Below are 27,280 nucleotides of genomic sequence, written 5' to 3' on the forward strand. Positions count from 1 at the left end.
GAGGGTAGTGAAAGATGGCCAACCATGGTTGGTTTTGGTCCCTTTTTCTGGGATTTCTTGATAATAATAATAATAATAATAATAATAATAATAATAATAATAATAATAATAATAATAATAATAATAATAATATTACAGAATAACACTACATTTCTCCTTTAAAGTATCCGTAAGTTTAGGAAACTTGTTAAGATTAGGGAAACGTTTTGTGGTTACAGGCCACAAAGTGAGTGGATCCTCACATACATACACACAAGTACGTGGGTCCTTCCTGCCAAACACTATTCCACTGATCTGCAGGTGTCTCTAATGTGCCAAAGAACGCAGAAATGCTCCGACAAGGCAGGGAAGAAGAAGACTTCTAAACAAGTTTCAAAAAATTCCAAAGATGGGCTTTGTAAATGTTTCATGAAGAAGGAGATGTTTGTTAGACCCCAAGGATACACACATTGACTATGGTGATTAACACTGAAGGTTAGCAGAAACTTTATTTGTTTACAAAAGAACTCGACAGGGGAGCTTTAATTGTTGGTCTTCAACATGTTGTGAACCCTGGTCACCTGCATAGGAGTCAGATGCACCACAGGCCTGTCCAGTTCATCCAAACACAAATGTTACCCCAAACACTGAAAGCACATCCAATGGGATTCTGGCATTTACTGGAGTGTTATCAGTTAAGACAGCGATAATTTTACATTAGAGAATAATGGAGGAATTCCCACAGGTCCTGTAACTCTAACATGATTCAGGTATAAAATGTAAAGCATAGCAGAAAACATCAGAGAAGTAGGGTATACCAGGTTGGAAAATCTATACTGTATTTGTTTACATTCCGATGCTGGATGTGGTAGAATCCAGGTTAGCTGTTTTGTAATGCTGCCTTTTGCAAACTATTTTCGCTTGTGCATTTTGTGTGAGACTGGTGAAAGGTTTGGTTAAGTTTAGGCACAAAAACTTCTTGGAGGTTAGGGAATGAGCACGGTAATAAAAGGTAACAAACCAATGTTTGGGAAATGCAAGTCAGAAGGAAATGCGAAATGAACAGTGGTCTCTCCTGTCAAAGTCTCAGGTTCTGTTGACCCATCCGTCCACCCAACCTCCTCCCTACAAGGAACTTTAATAACCACTTTACACCTCAGTCTTTATTACTGACAGACAAGAGTCATAATTCATACGACCACTAGAGTTCAACATCAACAAAAGTCATTTTGAACAAATGACAAATGCAATCGGTTCAAATCTCACGACAGTCTTATGTTAGAGTGTCGTTTAATGTCTGTGTTTTTTTTAAATAACATTTTGAGGGCAAGCATTTTAATATATACTGAAAACGGTCAGATTACAAACTATCAAGAAACTATCAATATACTATGTGGTAATATATGTATATCGTTATTTTTGTGGTGTCCATTTATCAAATACTTAATTTGCTTTGTTATAAAGCAACTAACAAGAAAGTGAAGAGTGATCATTTCCACATTTCTCTCAGTGGTTGACATGTTTGGAAGCCATTCTGTGGTAACTCCTTATAACTTGATTACAACACCATGGAAATCTCATGATAATGACCACATGTGGTCATTGCAAAAATGATGAGTCCATGATAGGAAATGGAAGTAGATACCTTGACATTTTCAGCTTCACTTAAACCAGACGTTTTTACGTCTTGGGTATTTATCATGTTGTGGGAGAAGCTTTTCAGCTAACCAGCTAGCTTCTAACTAGCACAGCACAAATAACAGCCTCCTGGTAAAAGAAAATAGCAAACATACATTATACATAACAAGAACCACATTAATACTGCAATTAATATTGTTAATATTATTCTTATTACTATAATTATTAAACACTAAAATGCAGCCAGGCACAAAGCTTCAGGCTGTCAAGTTATCTTAAAGAAAAAACTCAAAGTGACATGCAAACGTTTCTCGTTGTCCTCTCTTCGTCCGCCTCTTCTTCGATGCCATCAACAGTGCAGTATATTTATTAAAGGAAAGGTCATTATTCACAGTTTATTGTCCACCTCACCGCAGTGAGAGCTCCTGTTGGCTCAGGTTTCAGTATCAGCAGCTGCCATTGGCATTGAGTATGGAGAGCTCTGATTGGTTCTCAGTCTGTTTGGTATATCATCCAGTTGGCTTAAGAACTCGTATGATAATAATTTGTGCATGTGCACGTGCAAATGTTCGGGTAGAAGTGTGCATCATGTGTGATAATGTATGTCAGTGTGTATTGATGTACTGTATAGGTGATATGGGACGTGTATTTGTGTCTTTATTGTGTACTGACCTATAGACAGTGGTGGGCAGTATTTCTCATATGTATTATAAGTAATATTAGTAATATTATATATATATATATATAATAATAATAATATATATAAGTAATATTGTTGCTATGGCTACCTCCCCTGCTTGCTTGTACTGCTTCATACAGCTGTTATCTCATTGGTTGCACTTTGAAAGGTCAGTGGCAATTGAGGTCAAAGTTGAAATAATTTTTACCTGCTGCATTTGAGCCTGCGTAGAACGGGTGTTACACTGATCCTGTGAAGGCAGCTTGAGGCCTAGATTTCTTGATTAAGTGTTTTATTTAAATGTAACATCATCCCAGAGAAAGTGGCGATTGACAGTAATAGTGGTATTGGTTTGAATAAAGTCAGCTAATTCTACTGCAAGATGAAATGCATGCAAATGAAAGCCTGACCTGCAAATAAGCCTCAACTTGACAAGCTGTATGCATTACATCTATTGCATTTCTTCTTACTATGTCACAATATTTATATGTGCTATCCCCGTTCAACAGATAAATGTGCGCTGAGTGCAATAATATCAGCCTCAATAAATGTCTACTTGCAATGGGCAGATCTTCATTTCAAGCTCTGTGTTTGAGTGTGTGTTTCATATTCTATCCAATTTAGACAATCTCCAGTTGGTTTCTTACCCACACACGCTAACCATGTGTTCACTGATGGGTTACCATACTCTAGGTAATATCTTATGAAAAAAATGCAATAGATGTAATGCTGTTAACACCGGTTATTAAAAAAAGTAGTTTAATTGACTCTATGTGACATACAATATATAATGGTTATAATATTGTTTTGCCATATGCTATCTAACTATCATGTGGTAGGAGAGTTGTGTTCTTCACACGGCCAAAACAATCATTTTGAATGGTAAGCTATCACCCATAAGGCTTGAAAATAAATTATGATTATGTTATATTAGCAAACATTTTGACACATTTTTGCCCATCCCTGTGTATAGTTTTTGTGTTAATAAGTGATTTTGTGTGTATGTGTGTGTGTCACTCCATGCATCTCTTGGCTCTGTTAAAAGTCTCTACTAATTAGGAATTTTCAGGCAGAATTAAGGAAAACAATTAAGAACAATAACATTATTATCATTATCTGTTATCACAATTACTATTATTTCATGGATGCAATTTTTTCAGGACATCAGTCTTTGTTCATAGCACTTTAACTCATTTAAACCAAGATTCTTTTTTTAAACCCACAATTCCTGATTAATTTTGTTATTGCGTTAACTTTAGCATCACTGTTATCCTTAGTCTCTATAGCCTCCATGGCAAAAATCTACGAAACAATGATGTGTTTGTTTAGAAAACTGTCCACTGTGCTTGATAGTTTTTTTATGAATTTGTAAATGACCAGCCATCTTTCTCACTGATGGTTAAGTGATTCACTTCGTAAGTGGGCAGGTCTTTGCTAAAGCCTGACAGCCAAGTGGTGGGAGGACAACATCTGTCCAGTCTTTCTAGGCCAGATGTTAAAGAGCGAGATCAGGAGTCCTCAGCGTGATATGATTGGCTAAACTCCAGATTGAAAATCAGGGTAGATCACCCATGGTGAGTGGTAATTGGTCACCGAAGGAGATGACAAGCATTTCCACTCACTTTCAGAGAGGGGAAGGGAGGATGTGTGTTGATTGGCTGTAAGGCACTGGCTCGGGTGTGGTCAGGACAGATCAGTCATGCTGAGGCTCATGGGTAATCCTGGACGGAGGTAAGCCACTGGGACGCGACCATTCTCACTGGTCGATCCTGTGATGGATAGACGAGCTTTGGAGCGCATTGCATCTGTGAATTTCATCTGTACAAGGAAAATAGATATTAACAATGTTTTAATCATTAACACCAAAATAAAAACTAGAAACACAGCTGCTTCACCTGTTCTGACAGAAAATGTACCTTGAAGAGGTTCATTATTTTGGGAAATGTGCTTATTTACGGACGACATCAGATTGATATCATGATATGGAAGAAATGTAAAAATGGCAATTTGTGATTATAGGGGCAGCATATTTTCTAAAATGCTTAACTATCCCTCAAAATCAAAATCAACCTTGTGATAAAAAAAATACGTTTTTCAGTCAGTACTTTTAGACTTTTAGTTCTCATTGTCTGAAAACACATTCTTAACATAACATTTTTCCAAAGACAGAAACATTTAGTAACGCTTCACACATGCATTTTATATATACACTACATACTATATACAATACACTTACAAACAGTTATGCTTTTTTTTTAAGATGATTTTTTAAAGATTTAAGGTATGACATGCAACAAGGTTCCCATGGCTGGAATCAAAACCCGGGACCTTGCGCTGTAACCACAGTTAACCATGCCCCTCCATCTGGAATGGTTACAACATGTTGTCAAGGTTGATAAAATAATAAATGAATGAATCACATATAAATACCATGTTTCAGCAGTGAAGCACAAAAACACGCCAACCAGGCTACTAACAGGACCCGCAAATGATTCATGTTTTAACATTATTTAACCGACAAGAGAAAAAGACAATGAGAGAGGGAGAGTGAGAGAGAAATAAAGATAAAGAGCAATAGAAAGCTAGCTTTTATGAGTGGGCAATCAAGAAAGAGGGAAGGTGTATAAGGACAGACAGAAGTGAAACTGAAAGTTAACCTAGTAATTATTCCATGGCATTCTGTGGTTTAACTGTGTAGGGAAATACACTGCAGACGGGAGTCTCTGCTAACAGTAGAAGCAGGGTGATAGCTGTCTCATAATAATGGGTCAAACTGGGTCAAACTGGGTCCAACGCCAATTGTGTAGACCTGCTTCATACGAGCTTCTGCTGGCTGACAGGGGTATTAATCAAAGGTCAATTGTTGGGATGTTGCAAATCAATTAGCAGAATTGCCTAATAGAAATATAGAAGTATCTTTGCATCACTTAAGTACCTTGATATTTTTTTTACGAAACAAATCTGGTTATTTCATCCATAAACATTCAAACATTACTACATTGGTTTCCCAGAAAATAAATATTGCTTTTCCAATATACCATTAAATACACCATGATCTTAATAAATCACCTACTCATTTCACAGCTCTTTGCAATGTGTTAATTGCAGAGATTATTTTCAACAATACATGTTGAAAACACACACACACGTAGGAAGAGAGAGAGAGAAAAAGACAGAAATGTTATTAATTATTAAAAAAATACATTTTACTGGCTTTCCTGAAGCCACTAAATGCAGCAAGACATACATTAGGTAGGCATTATGTAACAAATTAATGGAGAATGTTTGTAAAAGCAATTTAACTGGTTAAGTTTGTATGTTGCAGTATGGCCAAATGTGTATAGAGACATTCGAGACAAATCAAACCATTGAGAGACATTGATATTATGTGAGGGAGTATTAATTCTGGTTTGGAGGAAAGAAACTTCTCACATTATTTCTTGTTAAGAATACGTTGCTATGGTGACTGATGCTACTACAGCATCTTATGCTTGAATGAGCTTTTGCTGCACTGAATTACTTTCCTTTAGAAAATTAATTGTTATGACTATAGCTTTTGTTCCTTGAAGGAGAGAAACAAGGTACAATACATATAATAAAGGATATCACGTTTTTGTGTGGCCTAACTAAATTATGGTGGTGTAACTCATTCCTATCCTTCAGGAAACAAATGATATTATATTCAGCATTACATTCCTATTCAGTAGATTCACTCGGTACAACACATATAATATATATACATAAATTCTCGCCAAAAGCAGCCATAAACGAGGCAAATCTCCAACAGTAGAGCATTGTAGACCAAGCTCAAACATATAACTGTTTCATCTAGAAGGCTTAACAGAACTAACCCAATTGAGAACAACTGGCTGCTGCACAAATATCAGTCACTGATACGCCTTTTAGCAACTCCAATGACGTTGCCCTTGCCCCTGGTCGGGCATGCCCTCAAACGAAGACCTCTGCTGATGAAAGCCAACAGCATTTTTTCCCAACCCTGCATTGTCAAAACACATGGACACATTAAATCATAATTGATGATATATGAAGGAAAATTAGAATATAATTAAAAAACAACTGACGCTCTGTTCTTTCTGTGCTCGGCGGTAAGGAATGTGATAGTGACTGTGCTATGAATATGTTATATTGAGTGGAATTTGATTTGAAGTTTGAGTTGGCCAAACTCGTTCCACACGGCTGTGGCTCAGGATAACAAGTCAATTTTCTATTTTTTGCTGACCTCTTCTCCTTCGATGTGCAAGATGCCCCTCCTGTGCTTCAAATGGAGCTCATTGACCTGCAGTGCAATTCTGAACTCAAAGCCAAGTTCAGGGAGGTGAGTGGAAAAGCAGACAAGCTTGGACAATATTTGAGAGAATTGCCCCCCACCTTCCCTGAGCTTTCCAGGGTGTTCAAGCGGACCATGTACCTTTTTGGGAGCACATATCTGTGTGAAAAGCTCTTCTCCACCATGAACTTTAATAAGTCAAAGTACAGGTCCAAACTTACTGATGAACATCTTCAAGCCATACTGAGGGTCTCCATTGCTTCCTCCCGCCAAATGTGGCTCAGCTGTGTAACAGGAAGCGCTGCCAGGCCTCTGGCAGCAAGGAGTAGGTTAGAAAAGCATATGTTCTGAAGAACCGTTCATGTTCTGAACTGTTATTACCAAAGATTGAGAAGATTGGATCAGTTGTACTTTTTTTTTTAATAATAGAAACCCTTTTTTTGTGGAATATTTGATGCGGCCCAGCCTCACCTAGACTCTAGCTCCAGCGGCCCCCAGGTAAATTGAGTTTGAGACCCTTGCTATAAAGCCTCATAAATATAGCCATTGCCAGATGTCCCCACGTTCGTTTCCGGTAAAAAGATATCCTCCGTGAACATCGTCACATCGATAAAAGCCCATGAACAGGTGTTGCAATCTGACTTAATATCTTGTGCGCTCATCACGGTTCAGACACGTCCTGGTTTTAGCGCAGGCTCTCAGCATTAGATTGACAATTCATTTGAGCCAATCGGAGCTTCGATGGGTTTTTTACAACCTTCATGAGCCAATGAGTGTCAACTTGATAAGAAAGTGCCCGCCCTCTTCTTTTGTTACAGACTGACCCAGGATCAGCTCAGCGTCCTGGTGGCGCGCGCATCGTATAGACAATGAACAAACAATAATGCGAACTCATTCGTTAGATGCGTCACTTCCCATGGTTTGTTTTTTCAAAATAAAATGTATTTTACATTTCATTTTACAAGTCCCTGGCTGAGCGCCGCTACGTTGGTCCCTACGCCTACGGGTTATGGGGGGAAAACTCAAACTGTTGTCTGTGCCTATGCACCGAACAGCAGTTTGGAGTATTCGGTCTGCCTGATCTAAACCTGAACATTGTTTGTTGTTGGACTCCTGTGCTAGTCATGGAATGGCCATAACAAACACCATGTTCGAACACAAAGATGCTTACATGATTACAAGATACATGATGCCATGGCTTGGCCATGGAAACCGGTGGATTTCCTACATGTATGGTAGGGAATGAGTCCTTACCCCCAAGTGAAGGAGTTCAAGTACCTCAAGGTCTTGTTTGCTGAGGACAATGCAGCGAGAGATTGGCCGGAGAATCGGAGCAGCGGTGTATTCGCTTTACTGCACCATTGTGACGAAAAGAGAGCTGAGCCAGAAGGCAAAGCTCTCGATCTACCGGGCGATCTTCGTTCCTACCCTCACCTATGGTCATGAAGGTTGGGTCATGACCAAATGAATGCGATTGCGGGTAGAAGTGGCTGAAATAGGTTTTCTCAGACGGGTGGCTGGCATCTCCCTTAGAGATAGAGTGAGAAGCTCAGCCATCCATGAGAGACTCGGAGTAGAGCCGCTGCTCCTTTGCGTTGAAAGGAGCCAGTTGAGGTGGTTTGGGCATCTAGCCACCTGGGCGCCTCCCTAGGGAGGTGTTCCAGGCACGTCCAGCTGGGAGGAGACCCCGAGGAAGACCCAGGACTCGGTGGAGAGATTATATCTCCACATTGGCCTGGGAACGCCTCGGGATCCCCAAGTTGGAGCTGGCGCATGTGGCCGGAAAAGGGAAGTTTAAGGTTCCCTACTGGAGCTGCTGCCCCCTGCGACCCGACTCCGGATAAGTGGTAGACGATGGATGGATGGATCTATAAGTAACGTGTAATGTGAAGATGCCTCTCACATTTACTTTTTACAATCTGGCTTCAATTCACCCATCTCACAATCTGCATCACAAATTTCCCATCTCCAATATATGTACAAGTGCGTATATTCTCCATCGAGTTATTTTTTTATAGATCACAACTTTTGCATGGGAAGTGACTTACGGTAATCAATCACATAATAAATGCATGGTGATTGCCTGGTTCTGTTCTCTTGCAGTAGGCTGGGTCCCAGCTGAGAAGTCGCGCTGCAGAGCCAACGAGCTGCAGAGCCCCTGTCTGTTGTGAACATTTGTATTGAATTAAAGCCTGTTTGTTGCACTATCCCTCTTCCGTCATTTACCCGACCGTGGACAGGAGTAGTCCACAATTGTATAAAAGAAACCACAAAGAGCCACAAGCACTAGACTCAGACTTAGGGAATTATGTGTTAATAAACAAAAAAACAGGGATTCTAAATGAATGTAAACAGTCACTACTGAAAATTTCCCTCATACGAGCCACCAATAACAGGTGCAACCTGCACTCTTTCACAAGAGAAACACTCACATGTCTAAAATAGGGCAAAGTTTCCCTCCTTTCTTAGCAGAAAGAACACAATTATGGCGGTATAGTATATATACAATTGTCATAACCGAAACTGTAACCGATAACCCACTGCAACTGTTCTCTCTACACATGCTGAGTCTGCGCACGTAAATAACTCCGGGAACCCAATGCAAGACGACTGATCTGCAGCACCATAGAGAGACAGCAGCTGGCTCTAACCATTTAACATATCACATATAGTCAAACCAGCTAAGTGCAGGAATGTCTGACAAATGCTCTACGCCATCAGACTCAGGCCAAGCTGGATCTCCTGAGGGGAAGATGTAGTACCATGTGGCGGAGGTTTTTTCCCAGCACTTTTCCACAAACGTGAACCACCATTCTAGGGTTGAGTGCTTGGGCTCAGCCAAAACTTCCCTAGTTGTGATGATTCCCAGTCAGGCCAGTCAAGGCTAGTCCTTTTCCTTGTAAGAAAAACCACACTCATGGGAGGCCAATTGAAACTTTTTGTTTGCCTGCTTATCTTTAGAACTTATTGGGGTAGTTCTAGTAACACAATAATACATTAAGCAACTAAGAGAGCATTTGATACAAAATGTGCGCTCTGCAAGTAGCCAACATATCAAATGAGGTTATTGTTGCTACTGCCAACATTTCTGTAGGTTCACGTGTTCTTTTTTTTAAGTTATATTTTTGGGCTTTTTATGCCTTTAATGATAGTGAGATGTAGATTGTGAAAGGGGGAGAGAGAAGGGGGATGACATACAGCAAATGGCCACGGGTCAGACCCGAACCACGGGCTGCTGTGGCAAGGACTCAGCCTTTGTACATGGTCACCCGAGTTACCGGGTGAGCTACCGGGGGGACGGTTCACGCGTTCTTTGCTAAGCATATGAAGTAAGCAATGACTGAGGTGACTAAAGTATAAATGTGCAGTCTGGACCTCACATGTCACCACAGGTCATCTGCCTTTTAGGTGTGAATAGAGGTGTCTTCAATCAGGCCATGCAGGGGTTTGATATCTCATACTGTATGTGTTGTAACAAGTAAATCAACTCAAAGGGAACAGAGGTATTTATCACTGTAATAAAGTGGTACAACACTAACATTTGTTCTACAAAGATGTTAAGCTTTTAATGATGCTACCAGTCTAAACAATCCCATCTTTAAAATGAAATCATGGAGCTGCCTAATGAAAAGCTGACATTAAGACAGATGGAAATGATTGGCCAATGAGTCAGTCCATAAAAGAGGATGATTGTCTAGAAAGGAAGAACATTTGATCAGGGAAGTAAACAAAGTAAAAAGAGACAAGTGAAGGCAGGTAAGAAGACAATGAGAACAGAAGACAGGAGTGGAAGGACAGAGGAGTGCAGAGAGGGAATGAGGAGTGGTTAAGAGGGGAGGTCTGAGAGCTGTTGGGTAATGAGTGGAAAAAGGAGTATCACAGCCATATACAGTTTTGACCAGATACCTTGTATGCAGTACTCAGCAATATCAACCAGCCTCAATGACAACTTTTGCCTCATTGTTGTGATCATTTATATAAGCATAACGATTCCATGTAAATGGTTATTAATGATACCAAAGCAGCAGCTTGGAGCTCAGCCAAACTAAAACGTAGCATCACATTTTTGTCTTTGGACAGTAAAAGGCTATTCGTTTTGTCATTGAAAGAAAAAGGAAAACATAAAGATTGGGCTGACAAGTGTCTGTTTTGATTTGGAATGTCCAATACAATGTTTGTTTACTTATTTGTTGCCGTTTTAAATGATGAGTCATGCTGGTGACCAGCTGATCTTAATCAGCTATTTATCTCAGTAGCTCTTTTTTAATACTGTTACTGTTTTAATTTCATTAATAATCTCCATTTGCCATTTTATTCAATAACTGTTATTAAAACTAAACACTTCATTAACAGCCTACCAGAAAATAGAAGCATTTGAGCCCCCGGAAGACAGAGGGAATTTTGTATTTTAGTTTCACAATCAAAAACAGGTTAACAAGAAGCATGCCCGTTTAAAATAAAATGTTTTCCACGAGTGCCATTTTGCATTATTGGCCCAATGAAAATGCAGTTTGTCATTGAAGCTGCTATGCACTACCATAATGTTAAGGCAGCTGTTGTTCGATGGTATGAATGAATGCCAATTAAAAGTTAATAGTCTAAACAGTGTCTATGACTGAGGTGAGGAAAGTTTTAGCCATCAATCATCACTCTCCTACCCGTGTTAGATCTTGACACTTTCAATGCCGTAAACGTTGTAGCCCTCTTTATAGGTGGCGTAGTTTGGCTGATGGCTGGGGGACAGCAGGTTGAAGTTGGGGGCATGTTGAGGAGAAGACAAAGTGTGTGTGTAGTTTCCTGTGTGCTGGGGGGAGGACAATGTGTTGGCTGCCACCTTCATAACAAAAATAAATTCATTGTTATTACTATACTGATTGTGCTTATGGAACAATGATGACTCTTTAGCCATGTGACTGTTTTTATAATTGATTCGCGGAACAACAATAGTTTGAGTACTGATAGCACCAATAGTAGATAACTGCAAAATTGGATTGCAGAGAGAGAGAGAGAGAGAGAGAGAGAGAGAGAGAGAGAGAGAGAGAAATAATAGAGAGAGCGGAAATATTGGGCCATATTTCCAAGCGAGAATTTAAAAACTTGAATGAAACTCTTCATGACAAATTACAATTGGAACTTTGTAAAACCATATTTAAAGTTTGTTCCTACACCCCTAGCAATGCATGCAAAGCAGAACTTGCAGAACCAAAAAAGATTAATTACATTTTGGCAAAAAATTAATCTCTCTGATCAATTTTCTTTGCATAAAGACATCTCAGGGTTTACCCCCTGGACCACCTGGCTCTAAGATACACTAAACACCAGTCAGTAGGCCTCAGAGCTGGACTAGCCACTAGTCTACCTCATCAATCAAAACTTTTGAAACAAAATTAAAAGACAAATATATAGAACAATGGAGAAAAAAAGAAAAACACAAACTCATCTGTTATCAATCCCTGAACGAGATATCAAAATAATAGAATATCTCAAAAGAAAGAAATCCAAAATATATATTTCTTTAACAAAATAGAGTCAGTGAACACGACCTCGAAATATCAAATCAAATCAAATGTATTTATATAGCCCAATATCACAAATTATACATTTGTCTGTGTGCTTTATAGACTGTACAGGTTTCTTCTGGTAAAGCACTGAAGGAGCTGCCCAGTGCTGACAAAGTGTCATGAAGGGTAGGACACGTTGCAGTCTGAAAACTCATCTGTTTCGACTGCACCTCGGCGAATGAAGAAAACAAAATAACTGTTCTTTGTATGTTGTACTTATATTGGTTTGGCTTATTTATAGCTACTAGTTGAATTTGTATTCTATTGTTTCTGTGTGTTGCATTTCAAACTGGCCTATTTGAAGATAGTGTTCTGCACTTAAAGGATTGTACCTATTTGAAGCTGTTGTACTTGCAAGATTCTTGCTGTTTGGCGTTGTATCCCCATGATTGTTTGCACTTTTTGTACGTCGCTTTGGAAAAAGCGTCAGCTAAATGAACTGTAATGTCATGTTGTCTAACTGGGATGACAGATTGGCCACCATCCTCCTGTCTCCCACCACCTCCACAGTGTCCAGAGGGCTTCCCAGCATAGAGCTGGCCTTCCTCTTCTTGTCAGCAGATGAGATGACGCTGCCCAAGCAGACCACTTCAAAGAAGATGGCAGATGCCACCACAGATTCAAAAAAGGTCTTCAGGAGTGCCCCCTGCACTCCAAAAGACCTAAGTCTCCCAAGCAGATAAAATCTGCTCTGCTCTTTCTTGTAGAGAGCAATTGAGAATTGTCTGACTAGTCCAGTTCATTGTTCAGTGAACACCCAGGTACTTGAAGATTGCACATCTCAATGTCCGATCCCTAGATGTTCACTGGTTTGGGGGATAATGTTTACGCTTTCTGAAGTCCACCACCAGCTACTTGGTCTTCCCTTTGTTGAGCTGGAGGTGATTCGTCTGACACCAGACAGCCAAATCCTGGGTGACTTCTCTGTACTCCCTCGTGCCTATCAGAGATGAGGCCCTCTAACGTGTCTGAATGACACTTCCTAGTCCTCACGTACTGTGGACGGTTGGTGAGGTAATAACATAACAGGGGTGGGGAACCTTTTTCATGTCAAGGGCCATTTTTTTTATATACAACATCCTTCGAGGGCCATACTAATTATTGAACTCATAACCTCTGCACATTTTTTTTTAGACACAGCCCATTCATTTCACTTTTCTTATATGCTATGCAAAAAAGCAAATTTTTTATCCCATGTATCTTTCTGTTTTATCAGAAAACAATCCTTTATTAGTCCCACAACGGGGAAATGTATCTTGTCACAGCAAAATAACATGAAGTAAAAAGGCAGTACACAATAATTAAATAGAATAAAAAAGTACCAAGTGGTTGATAGAAAATAAAGTGAATATTGCACATGGCAGTGATAATTGCACAAATTATAAAAAGTGAGTATTGTAAATGGCAGTGATAATTGCACAGCAGTGGTGGAATAGTCTGTTCTTGGTGTGGTGGTCTACCGATCTATTTTTCCATTTTTGTATGTTACGCTCTGGAGAGAGCTGCTTGTTGGGCCAAACTCCTTCCTTTTGTTTACACTTGCCATGCTGCGTTCGCTGATGTCAATGACAGTCTCGTTTAAAATTGAAGTTTTTTGACATGACATGACTATGTGATGACACGTTCCGGTTGTGTTGTGTTGAAAGACCCTGACCTTGGCCAGGAAAAACAGTCAATCGTCAGTCTATTGCTGTCTAGATTTCTTTTTTTTTTCGAGTTGATTTTTTTGCGTGTGTTTATGAATTACCTCGAGGGCCGGATCAAATGGTCTCGGGAGCCGTATACAGCCCGGAGACCGGAGGTTCCCCACCCCTGACATAACTGATCAAATCTGATGAAAAAAGTGTTCAAGTCATTCAACCACTTTAGGTTTACAATTGGGCTGGGAGTCAGGTGCCTTTAACTCAGAGATTGTTTAAAGGCACCTGAGGATAAGACTCCGAACAGCAATAACTGCAGTAACTGAGAAAAGACAAAATCAGTTAAGTGTTAACTGCGTAGCTGTAGTAGGAGAAACCTTGAGAGTGAATGAGAGAGCCAAGTGAATTGGTGTACAGAGAAAAGAGGAGGGGACCCAGGATGGAGCCCTGAGGAACCCCAGTGGTGAGTTGACAGGGCTCTGACAGAGACACTCTCCAAGTTACTCTGTAGGTGCGGTCCTTTACCTAAGGGACCGCACCTACAGAGTAACTTGGAGAGATCAGAAATCCTTTATTTGTCCCACGACGGGGAAATTTACGTTGTTACAGCAAAGAGAGTAAAGTGACCAGTAACAATTAAATAGAATAAAAATACAGTAACAATAATATAAGTACAGTCATTGGAGAAAAACAAAAGTGTAGGAGTGAATATTGCACATGATGGTGTAATTGCAAAAGTTATAAAAAGTGAATATTGCACAAGGCATTGGTAATTGCACACTGTCAGAATAGACTCTTGTTGGTGTGGTGGTCTACCAGGGGCCGTGGTGATTGTACAGTCTGACCGCTGCAGGAAGAAAGGACCTACGGTATCTCTCCTTGAGACACCGCGGGTGAAGCAGCCTGTCACTGAAGGAGCTGCACAGTGGGGACAAAGTGTCCTGGAGGGGGTGGGACATGTTGTCCAATAGAGATGACAGCTTGGCTGACATTCTCCTGTCTCCCACCACCTCCACAGTGTCCAGCGGGCTCCCCAGGACAGAGCTGGCCTTCTTCCAGTCGCCCTGTCAGCAGCCAAGATGCTGCTGCCCACAGCAGACCACTCCATAAAAAATAGCAGATGCCATATACAAAGTCAAAGAAGGTCTTAAGGAGTGCCCCTTGCACTCCAAAAGCAGAGTTATCTGACCAGTCCAGTTTATTGTTCAGGTGAACGCCCAGGTACTTGTAAGATTTTACAATATCAATGTCCATACCCAGGACGTTCACTGGTGTTGGGGGGGAATGATGGTGCCTCCTGAAGTCCACCACCAGCTCCCTGGTCTTCCCTGCGTTGAGCAGGAAGTTGTTCCTCTGGCACCAGAGGGAAAAGTCCTGTTTCAGCTCTCTGTACTCCTTGTCATCCCCATCAGAGATGAGGCCGACAATAGCAGAGTCGTCAGAGAACTTCTGCAGGTGACACTTTGCTGTATTGTGGGTGATGTCTGCAGTGTAGGGGGTGAAGAGAAACGGTGCCAGAACCATTCCTTGGGGGGCCCCCGTGCTGCAGACAATCGTGTCAGAGTGACTCCCGGGTCCTCACATACTGTGGACGGTTGGTGAGGTAGTCCAGGATCCAGCTGGCGAGGTGGTGATCCATCCTCGAGCACTCCAGCTTGTCCCCCAGTAGCCTGGGTTGAATGGTGTTGAAGGCACTGGAGAAATCAAAGAACATGATTATCACAGTGCCCCCAGCCTTCTCCAGGTGAGAGAGGGATCTCTGCATCATCCACCCCAAAGCCAGGTTGGTAGGCAAACTGAAGTTTGGCACGGGTACCACACAAGATGCTGAATAATAGCGCCACAATCCCGCACAGTTGGTCGGCGCAGGATTTGAGGAGCCTTGAGCTGATGCCATCTGGACCCGCAGCCTTCCTTGCCTTACACCTTTTGAGCTCACTCCTCACCTGGTTGGTTGTGAGGGACAAAGTGCATGTAGTGGGTGGAGGGGTGTGTGCGAGTGGAGAACCAGGAGACAGAGAGGTTGTGTGAAGTAGCTGACAGTGGAGGTTGAGGGAGGGGGCAGGGTGGAGATGGCAGGGTCGTTCACTGGTGATAAGAACAATGGAGGTTGCGGCACGGGATTGAGCCAGAGAGGGGCATCGGACTGATCAAATATATTGAAGAAAATGTTAGATAGATAGATAGATAATTTATTCATCCCGAGGGAAATTTAGGATGTTCAAGTCATTCAACCACTTTAGGTCCCCCTTGGGCTGAGAGTCTGACTCCTTGTACCCAGAGATGGCTTTCAGGCCTCTCCAGACACCGCTAACATTCCTCTGCTGCAGCTGCTCCTCCATCTTCTTCCTGTAGGTGTTCTTTCCCTTCCTGATCTTCCACCTTAGCTCCCTCTGAACAATCCTCAGCTCTTCCTTGTCACCTGACCTAAAAGCCCACTTTTGTCTTTGAGGAGAGCCTTTATCTCAGGATTCATCCATGGTTTGTTGTCAGGGAAACATCGTACGGTCCTGGTAGGTACGACGTTATCCACACAGAAGTTAATATAGTCCGTTATACAGTCGGTGAGGCTGTTAATGTCCTCCCAATGAGAGTCCGTGAACACATCCCATGCAGTGGAGTCAAAACAGTCTTGCAGGGCCTCCTCAGACCTCTTCACCGTGCGTGTGATCACAGGCTGTCTGCATACAAGGGGTTTGTACACAGGCGGTGTACCAGGTTGTGGTCTGATCTACCCAGGGGAGGGAGAGGTGATGCGCTGTATGCCTCCTTGGTGTTGGCCTACAGTAAGTCCAGTGTTTTATTGTGTCGGGTGGGGCAGGTGACATATTGCTTGAATGTGGGCAGAGTGGTGGAAAGAGAGGCATGATTAAAGTCACCAGAGACCAGAAGAAGGGCGTTTGGGTGCTGTGTCTGCAGCCTGCTTACAGTGGAGTTGATGACGTCACAAGCCACATCGGCGTTAGCAGAAGGGGGAATACATGCCGATATCGCGATAACATGCGAGAAGTCCCGAGGCAGATAATATGGCCGCATGCTAACAGCCAGTAGCTCAACGTCCCCACTGCAAACTTGCTCTTTAATAGTGATGTGCCCAGAGATACACCATCTATCATTCACAAACACTAGCCAGCCGTCCTCCTTTCCTCTTACCACTCTCTTTCGTCCTGTCCGCCAGTATCAGATGAAAACCATCCAATGTGGCGTTAGTGCCCTGTATTAGCTTGGTTAGCCAGGTCTCTGTGAATACCATGATGCTCCATCTTATTGGGAAGTGAACGTATATATTCCATTACAATGGATGAAAGGACAGGTCTATAGCGACGCTTCCTAGCCCGCAGCTCAGTCCCGGAACGACGTCCTCTTCTTTTTCTCCTCAGCTACCGGGAAACATCGGGTCTCTCGCCGGTTAGCACCACCATGCTATGGGATGCTAACAGCTGGTCCCTGGTGTAAACAATGCGCTGGATACACGTGCGATCCCCGGTCACAGTTGGTAACATGAAAAGTAAGAAGAAAACCAGTGCAATAGCTGGTTTGGTGTCCATGATTTCCAGACAGGTTGCTGAGCAGTAAACACAGAATAATTTAAATAAGAAAATAAAAAAGAAGTACTAAAAAATACGATAATATAGAAACTACTCAGCAGTGAGTAGGAGCTGCTGTAACAGGCTGCCACTTGAGCGGCGCCAAGATGAAAAGGGATTTGAGCAGAGCCTGAGACTCCCAGTTCTTGGAGGGTGTAGAGGAGGATCTGGTGGCTCATTGTGTCGAACGCAGCAGAAGATCAAGAAGGATGACAACATAGGAGAGGGAAGCTGCTCTAGCAGTGTGAAGTTCCTTAGTGACGAGGAGGGCAGTCTCAGTTGAGTGGCCTGTCTTGAAACCAGATTGATTGGGATCAAGAAGGTTGTTCTTTCCCTCACTTATCTTCCACCTCAACTCCCTCTGTACAATCCTCACCTCCTCCTTGTTACCTGACCTAAAGGCCCTCTTTTGTACTTTTTCAAAAGGGAACACTACACATTTTTAACCAACTTAAATCCAGCCCCCTGAGACACCCTCAACTCCAAAGCCAAGTCAAGTACTGAGTCCAGAAAAAAGTCCCCTATGTCAGTTAGTGCTGACGGACCCTCTCAGACACACTCTGACCAATCTCACAACAACACTGTTCTGCAAACACCAATGCACAGATCTGCAAAAATATCAATCTCTGGTTCAAGCAAGAATAATGAACGATGAATAAGACTACAAAAAGCATGTGGATATGGAATCTGATTGGATCAATTGCATAGAATTGCATAGAATGCTGTATTAGTTGTTGACAGATATGGGTTTTCAACAGACAATGCCGATATTGCCATTAATAAATGCCATAATGATAATAAAATGCTGTTGTTTTTTCTACATTTGATAACATACAAAACCTTTTAATAATATTCACAAATTAAACACAAAATTGCTGAACTTAACCCTTAAGGCCCAGACACACAAAGCATACAGTCGGCTGCTGGTAAATGTCAGGTGGTCGGTAAGCTTCTGTCGCTCTAGTTTTGTCCCGCACTGTTGGCCCTTGTCGGCCCTTGTCTACAGCTTTTCGGCCAATTCAGCATGTTGATTGGCTTAAGGAAAACAAGCTCAACTTAAGTCAAGAGGGCAAACACAGAGGCTCTTCTCATTTTTCATCTTCATCTCATCTAAACATTCCTACACACAGATATTTTTACAAGGACATGGGCAGCTGGAATGAAGATAAGTGATAATTGAGAGTGGTGTGAAAATGGTTGCAAAACACTGCTTTGTTTTAATATGTGTCATTACAACGGCTTGAATATCTGCAGCCCACATTTACGGCTTCCTTTTTTGAATAAAGAATACAGAATACCGCCGCCTGCTAATATGGAGAGATATTTCCTCTCATGCAGACAAAGAACGTATGTGCTAGTTGGCCGTTGGCCGTAGTCTTTGAATGACTTCTTGATCAAAGTGAGGCTACGCAACAGTTGGCGCTAGTTATTTGATGCCTTTTTGTTTTGTTTGTTGGTTAAATGTTAGTTAATGTTTAATTAATTGATAATAGTTATAATTAGAAAGTAGTTATGAGGTTGTTTTTACGTTAAAGCAGTGAGACAGTGTCTGATGGTTTTGACAGCTCTCTGAAGCACACAATATCCATCCAGTAGACCTGCATAGAGTTGGATGGCTGGCTGAAATCCGTGAACACGTCTGGCCGACCTGGGAAGTCCAAAGCCTGGGTGTATCAGTATGGCATTCTTCCCCGAATCCTGTGGCCTCTCCTCATCTATGCAGTTCCAATCTCAATAGTCGAAACCTTAGAGAGGAGGGTCAGCAACCATCTCAGGAGATACAGCATCGCACTCTACGGACATCAAAACAAACTCCAACTGCCCTTCAAATCCTTGGGGGAGGAATTCAAGGTCACAAGAGCCAGGGAAGCTGTCCAGTACAGAGGTGGCTGCAGTAGGGATCCGAGCTGGGCTAAAATCCTTTCCATATCCCAAAATGAACACCATCAGAGGGAAGGAAAAGTGGCGCCTAGTTCAGGAGGACGTGAGAGGCATCTGCAGGCATCCTGACCTCTGCAAGGGTCTGGCAGCTGTTGGAGGACTTTGAACGGCAGCTGATCTTCCCAAACCATATTTCAGCAACCACCTTGCGACCGGACATTGTCCTTGTGTCGGAGTCCACCAAGCAAGCTGTGCAGCTGGAGCTGACAGTCCCATGGGAAGATTGCTTGAAAGAGGCCTTTGAAAGGAAGCTTACTAAGTATGCAGGACTGGGCAGCAACTGTCAGCACTGCTAAATAGAGAGCAAGGTGTCTCCCAGTGTAGGGGGTTCGCAGCCCGTTCTTTCACCAGATCCCTCGGTATTAAAGTATTTGAATGTGTGTTGTGGGGTTAGTGAGTTATGAACCAAAACATACTTATTATAATCATTTAAAACAAAAATAATTGCAGGCTCAAATACTTTCACTCAAAATTTTACATTTTCATCATTGAGAGTGAAGTCCATTAGTTAATTAAAAACGATATTAATAATATTAATAACTAGACTTGCAAGTATAACCAAGCACCTCATGCATTTCGGAAGCAAAGGTTCATCATGATGGGGAAGCAATCACAGAGCTTTTTGTTAATAAGATTTTTTTTTTGCATCTCATCTACAACCAAAAATAATAGTTATTAGTGTATGTTCAAAGCTCATACTGGCTGGGTGGTGGTGACGGCCTAGTGGAGTAGTGGTAAGCCTCCCAAACACTGCAAGGTTGGGAGTTTAATACCAGGGCTGCACCATTGTGCCCCTGAGCAAGGACTGTAATGTAATGGCTAATATGGCTAATTTTCAATTTCAATTCAACACCCTAAAAACAGGCCCATGTGGGGAATATTACATCAGTGGGATCAGCAAGGATCATAAACACTGAATGACCACCAGAAACAGACAACATTAGTAGTCAGTGAGAGTGGTCACCAGACCAAAACCGCTCACAGCATTGACTGTGATCATAGTCAGTGGATGGTGCAGAAAGTTGTTTGTAGATACTTTGAAACAGACACTAAGCGAGTGAGAAGATGAAAACAGTATAAACATCTCATCTCAGTATAAAGTATAACTCAATTAAAAAAGTAGCATCATAAAAACACTGGCATACTATTTTGTTTTATTACATACAATTCGCTTCTATGTGGTATGGACTGGAAATGCTACAATACATATCACATTAACCACACAGGATTTTGCTTTTCTGGTGTTCTCTTTGGAAGTCGTTTATTTGTTTTCTAACATTACTCATCCCAGAAATTCAGAATCAGATGGTATTTTCAGTGAAAATCCTACATGTAGAAGATATAAAACTAATAATATTACTATAATACTAATTATATCTAAGATATAAAGTGAAGTATTTGGAAATAAAAAGTACCTTCATTTTTTTGGCCTCAGCACGGCTCTTGTAGCAGAACTCTACCAGTGCTACCATCATGGCCAGACCCAGACCTCCAACGAGGATGTAGAAGACTCCTGCTACGTTACTGAGAGACAGGGCGCTGGTCTTCTCCTAGGTCATACACACACAAACGCAAAAACAGAGGACAGCCACCCAGAAAAAAGTTTTAGTGGAGTGTTTTTATGTTAACAGCTAACTGTAATATTTGAAATACTACCAGTGAACAATTTCATTTTCTTCTTATTTGGCAACTTTAAACTGAACAAATATGTCATCGGCACCTAGTGAAGTTGTCATAAATACAACTTTAAATTAGGATAGCAGAGTCATAGACAACTACTCTAAACCTGACCTGCACACACTTAACCCGTTCTTGCCCTTTATCAGTTTGTCTGTATGTACCTTTGAATGTACTGTATTTATACATGTCTGACTTCCTTTTAGTGATGTCACTATGTTCACAAAACTCATTAGTTCATTTGATGATTACAATTTTATCATAAATGATAGAACCATGGAAACTGTAATTCTATTTAATTCTTCCTAACCAGAGGCAGTACCTAACTCTGGAGGTTATCCATCTTACGCATGCGCAGGTTTAGTATTTATTATCAACAAATTCACATGTGACCTTGGATGAAGTAGGGCAAACCTGCCTACATAAGCATAATTATCAAAGTTGTCCCTTGTATCTGCTCGCAGGTAGTCCGCGAATGTAGGTTGAAACTAATAGCTTAAAAATTAAAAAGGCATATAGCCAGTGACTCTTTGCTAGTAGCCCTGTATTTGCATGGTTGTAGCTACGGTTTTGTCCTCCAAGGACTGCGATTAGCAGACAGACCAATGATTTTGCCGGTATACCCTGCACGTAAAGTTACAGATAGGCTATCGCAGGTGTTTTAGCCAGCTCTGAAGTTCCGCGAGCAAGATTAGCTTTAAAGTCATTTTCTCAAGTGTTTTCAGGCTTTTATTAAAACATTTTATTACGATTTTTGTTTTTTCTCCATAGAGGTAGACAACTTCTTTGTTGTAGTAAGTTCATTGCTACCTGACAATTGCTTTTGCTAATTAAAGTGTTAAGCTCCTATTTCAGACCTGATGCTCCCCAGTATTTGTTTTTGCTTGTGGGTAAAAAACGTCCTTTGTGTCTCATCACTGAAAGAGTTGATTTGATCTGAGTTTCGCTCACCCTATTCGCTCCCGACTAACGAATAAGATAGACATAAAGAATGCCTCTTGGATGAGGCTCCAACTGCAGGCACTCCTGCTAGTGCATTCTTTAGGCAGGCAGGTTAAAAAGCTACTTTTTCTGTGCCACCCTCCCAGCCATACATTGAGGAGCAACGCCGGCAAGACCCCAAATCCTTTTCTCACCACACCAGTGACAGCAGGGCCTTGCCTTTCATGCAGAATGCCAGCAGTGGACTGGACGGGATGCCATCTATTTCCACTCTCATTTTGTCACCCGGAGGAGGCCTGAGACCTGATGCTCGCTGTCCCTACAAGGTGTTAAATGGTATGTGTATGATACGACAGCACGCATGGGCCATGTTGGGAACTCCCTGACCTTGATGACCACCAGAGATTTCTGTCACTCGGGACATCTTTAATGATGACGTGGGCTTATGTAGGCAGGGATGTCCTACTTAATCCCAGGTCAAAAGCTACTTTGTTTATATTAAATACTCAACCTGCGACCAGTTACATACCTAACTCTTGCTTTCCTTTAATCTTCATAGCAAGGTGTAGTCAGCCAAATCACATATACTATATAATTTACCACTTTCATTGTCATTGACAGCCAGCATCACTGATGGATTCTGGCTGTGATTCATTGAGTCTCTCCTCTCCATGTCATTGGCAGCTTTTCACGCTGCCTTCCATTGTGGCCATTCAGAATAGGTATAGACACCTTTGCCTTTAGATCAAGATTTCCTTACAAAACATATCTTTCTCACCTCTAGTAGGATTGTCAAACCACAACAGTTATTACTAAATTGGATGTTACATGATAAATTAATCTATTACATTTTTTCTTTTTGTACTGTTCAGTCACTGCTCACTTATTGGTTATTCATTTGCGAGTCTTTGTGAAATAGGTTGTGCTGGAAACTTTAGTTGTAATGACTTGTGGGGCTAGTTGACAAGCTACTGTGGATGGTAAGTTAAAACATGTTACATTACAGTTCATTTAGCTGACGCTTTTGTCCAAAGCGACTTACAATATGTGCAAACAATTATGAGGATATAACTCTGAACAGCAAGAATCTTGCATGCAAACATTTGCAGAATTACTTTGCCGCTAGGATCGACTCCCCTTGATGATGGTGAATTCACTGAACTGACCTTATTTTACTGCTCATGTAACTGAGTGCTTAACAATTGTTTTAAATTTTGGGTCTGAGGAGTCAAGGGTAAATAGGGCCAAAGAGATTAATGAATATACTGATCTAAACAAATCTAAACCTAATATGTATAATACAGGTGCTTCATCCCGTAATGAAAATGCCGCCTCCTGGAAGGTCTGTGGGCTGTTCAGCCTTAGGTAGAGCAGAGACCCACATGCATAAACCCTCGGAAATGGGGAAACAAATAACCAGAAAACTAACAAACAAAAAGATTGCCTTGCCAAGTCCAAAACACATTACCCTTGTTTTGTGTATATAATGTGTGATTTAAAAAAATCTCAATTTCTATCTCTTACTTCGCAAGCATTACCTTGAAAACTTAGTGTCTACATAGGGTTTCAGACAGACAGACTTAAGTGTTAAAACAGACAAAACAAACCCATTAGTGAGTTTAACTGCTAATGCACAGTGAGTTTAACTTGAGAAGTTCCACTCTGGCCCTGTTCACACCTGGCATTAACATGCGCCATATGTTATCCGATTAAAAGTGGACAACTTGGCATGATAATGCGTTTCCACATGCATCTCAACTGACCACTTGTGATCAGATGTTAGACACACTTGGAATATATCTCTATCCATTTTGCCTTTTGTTGTTGCCTGTTGTCGCACTTTGACGCTGGCGTGGGAATGAGTACCTACTCCCGCTTATGCAGAGGATGTCAGTTGAGTAGGCAGTCCTTTAATGTGGCGCAGGAAACATTTACATAGACAATGCTAAAGAATGTGGCCACCTCCAAATGTGGTCTGAGCTATCGGATCTCAATGTATCGTCAATACATCTTGGGTGCATTCACACCTGTACTTGAAGCTGTCTACTTGTGATCGGATCACCCAAGACACATTTTAATCCCATGTGTGAACAGGGCCAGTGTTTTCAGGACAGTTGAACCTCCATGATTTAACCTGGGGGTGTCCTTGACATTACATACAGTTGGAACTAACCTGTACTTAACCATACTGTGCAGGTTTCTTTTTTAAGTTTACACATATATACATATGGGGCTATTGTAATCTTAAATTGCAGACAGCTTTCTTTTCCTGATACATATAGAACCAAGCTTACTGTGCATGTTAAATGTGTGAGCAGACAGTGTATTTGATTGATCCACAGACATAGACAACTAACCTTATTGGTGGAGTCCTTGAAGCCACACTCTCCTTTATCGTACCACCACTTGTTTTTCATCTTGTCTAGGGTCCCTTGCTCATTCAGTTTCAATACGGCAAGGTTTACTGGCACTCTTTAATGGGAATAACATAAATAACATCATTATCAATGTTATCTTATGTTATTAGTGGGGCAGCAATTCTCACACTCTAGTCTAGCGACCAAGACAGGGCCTGCTAATGTTTACGTCATCCCACATAAAGCTTGGCGTTATAATATTTTGTCACATTACTTGTAATTTAAATACTATGCCGAAAGGTTTGATTATAATTTAGCAGAAGAGCATTCGAGAGCAAAAATTTAAGTTCTCTTCCCATCTAGTGTCAAATGCTAACATTTTTATTGTGAATATTTAGACAAAGCTGCAAAAATGAAGTCCAGGGACACTCTGTTTGGCCCCAAAGACAGAGAATGAGAGGCGCTGCAGTGAAAAGCCTTTCTATTTTTCAGCAGTAGTATTCCTCCAGGCCAGAGCCATAGATAAACAGAGTTTGTCCAGGATGCACAAACTATTTATCAAGAGCCCTTTTCCTGCACTGTTGCTGCCATCTGGTATGAGGTCACCTGACCCTGACCTTGCCCCTGAAGTCTGCCCTAACCCTGACCTCAACCAAACAGGGTGCAACACATCTTTGGAAGAAGCAGCACAGACTAGAACGCTACCTGTTGGTGGTGTTTATCAACAACTACTAAATATAGTATCTATATGTAACATCTATGAGTATGCATTTGTTCTTAAGTGTCTGTGAAATTCTATAGCTACAGAACACTGCTACCTTCACAAGTGGCGTTATAACTGTGCTGCTTCTTTACATTTTTATTTTTTTCTGATAACCCAGTGTACCTTCATGTTTGTGTTTTGGTGTGTGTGTGTGTGTGTGTATGTGTGTGTGTATTAACCTTGCTCTCCCCTCCTCCGCTGCCGCATTCTCCCTTGTCATACCACCACTTGTTTTTCAGTTTGTCCAGCAGCCCCTGCTCGTTCAACTTTAACACCGCCAGGTTCACAGCATTTCTACATGAACACAGTGGCTGTTAGCAGTTGAGTTGTGGTGAATGTCAGTCCTCCTGCTGGTATGCATGCTAGCAGCATGAAATCTTTCGCATAAACAGAATATACACAGCTGGAATGCTTCTCATCAGTATTTTATATGATTAGCATGTCTTAGTAGCTAATCTCAACCTGCTGAATACCCATGGAAATAACAATGTTGATTAATATGTCTAAATCAGAATCACTTGATTTGGCTTTATAGAACCATATAGACAGGATTAAGTTCTGATAGCTGTATTTTTGATTGATTATAACAAATGTGCTCCTTGCTCTTTGTTAATATCAAAGAACACTATACAAAACTGCATGAATCAACTTCCTATTGTTAGCTGGCATTGACCGTTTCTTTAGCCGATTGGAATGTCAGATGTTGCCAACTGCAGTTTATATCTTACAATGTAAATTTTGTTACTATTATGGCACATTACATAACACACTCACCAAAGTAATTGAGATTTTGAATCTGGTGACATCACTAAATAAAAGCACTGAACAGGGCAACAAAAACAAGCAGTCAGATGATCATACAGGTTGTAAACAAGCAAACTAAAAGGAAACGTCTAAATACAGAGAATTTGGGTAATACAACAGAGACATTTGGTAATAATTTTACCACATGCCTTCATTTACTCGTACAACATTTGACTAACCTGGGAGTTTGTTTACAACCTGTGTGATCATCTGACCTCCCCATATTTAGTGATGTCACCATGTTCCAATGTGAGTATGACTGTTAGAACTGATAGCCAAACTAAAATAAATCCAAAATAGTTAGTTAGTTAAACAATAGTTTTCATTTAAGTTAAAGGTAAGCTATTTTGTGTTTCAGAATTGACTGCTAAGAGTTTGGTTCAGTTTTAGTTGAGTTCAAGCATCGCAGAAAATGACTGTGTAATGTTGTAGTTAGGTTAAAATTGTTAGGTTAAGGTAGAAACACATTGATGGGGAAATAAGCCAAAGTACACTTTTTATTTTAAAGAGGAACACTCACTTTGGATAAGGTAGATTTCAAAGAAAAAAGTTAACAAAAGTCATTAGTCTACATATTATGTGTTAGATACATATTTTTTAATTTGTAGTCATTTTTAAATAGGCTAGCCCTCAAATCTCAAGTGCAGAATTTTTACGCTTTTTAAATTTATTTTCAAATGTTCAAAACTGACCCTAATAATATTAGATAAGGGATTTGAAAGAGTTTTAGATTTATTAAGCTAATTCAATATTTTTAGATTCCATGTAATGCCATCAAAGCCCAACCATACATAGACATATAATCAACTTCCCCATCCTATCACAGTCAAACTATTTGCCTGTATCACTGACGACACTAATCATCCTCTTCTCAGCCAGCTTCACATAAAATGATGGTAAATGATTGCATGATTAGATTCACTGGAACTGTCATTTCAGCAGAACACACGGTCAGAGTCATGAATACTTTGGTGAGGCAGATAGATTAGGAGCAAATCAAGTTTGTAAATAAACACTAAATTTTCATGCATGCAAAGTCAAACTATGGTTCTTCTTGGTTTTCACCCTGATCAGGATTATTTTATATCCTGATATAATAAATAACACTCACCAATATATATAGCTTTTTATGTATCAAATATTAACTATGCATACGTTATATTATCTATATTATGGTCACTTTACAATCATATTAAATGTATTTGGAATGGATGCTATTCAATGGTGTGAAATCTGTTTTGAAGAAAGTTAAGATTATTCTAGTAGTTGGTGGTGGGGCATCCTCTTGCCAATCCAACTGAATACAAATAACATAATATATTAATTTATTGTTGGTATCCATCTGTATCTTTACACTGTATAAAACATATATCATATGTTATATTTTAAAATGATCAAATCTAACCATTCAATGTAAATAGTTT

The 27,280-nt window shown here is 40.8% G+C and overlaps 1 protein-coding gene across 5 annotated transcripts in view; it reads right to left on the reverse strand.

Annotated features, from left to right (window-relative positions):
* Positions 1-462: 462 nt before the first annotated feature.
* Positions 463-27,280, reverse strand: part of LOC115014292 (glutamate receptor 2-like) — a 91,906-nt gene continuing 65,088 nt past the window's right edge. Inside the window, exons 17-20 of one of the 5 annotated variants that reach the window (XM_029441031.1) lie at positions 24,290-24,404; positions 20,729-20,863; positions 11,243-11,418; positions 3,981-4,114 (exon numbers count right to left, since the gene is read on the reverse strand). In XM_029441031.1, coding sequence (XP_029296891.1) covers positions 11,248-11,418; positions 20,729-20,863; positions 24,290-24,404 — 421 coding nt within the window. In that variant the 3' untranslated portion in view covers positions 3,981-4,114; positions 11,243-11,247. Of the gene's footprint in view, positions 4,115-11,242; positions 11,419-20,728; positions 20,864-24,289; positions 24,405-25,231; positions 25,347-27,280 lie in introns of those variants that run through there. The other 4 variants (XM_029441022.1, XM_029441047.1, XM_029441039.1 and 1 more) reach the window with 4 other exon arrangements.

Source organism: Cottoperca gobio, chromosome 1, assembly GCF_900634415.1.
Source record: "Cottoperca gobio chromosome 1, fCotGob3.1, whole genome shotgun sequence".
Taxonomy (NCBI): domain Eukaryota; kingdom Metazoa; phylum Chordata; class Actinopteri; order Perciformes; family Bovichtidae; genus Cottoperca; species Cottoperca gobio.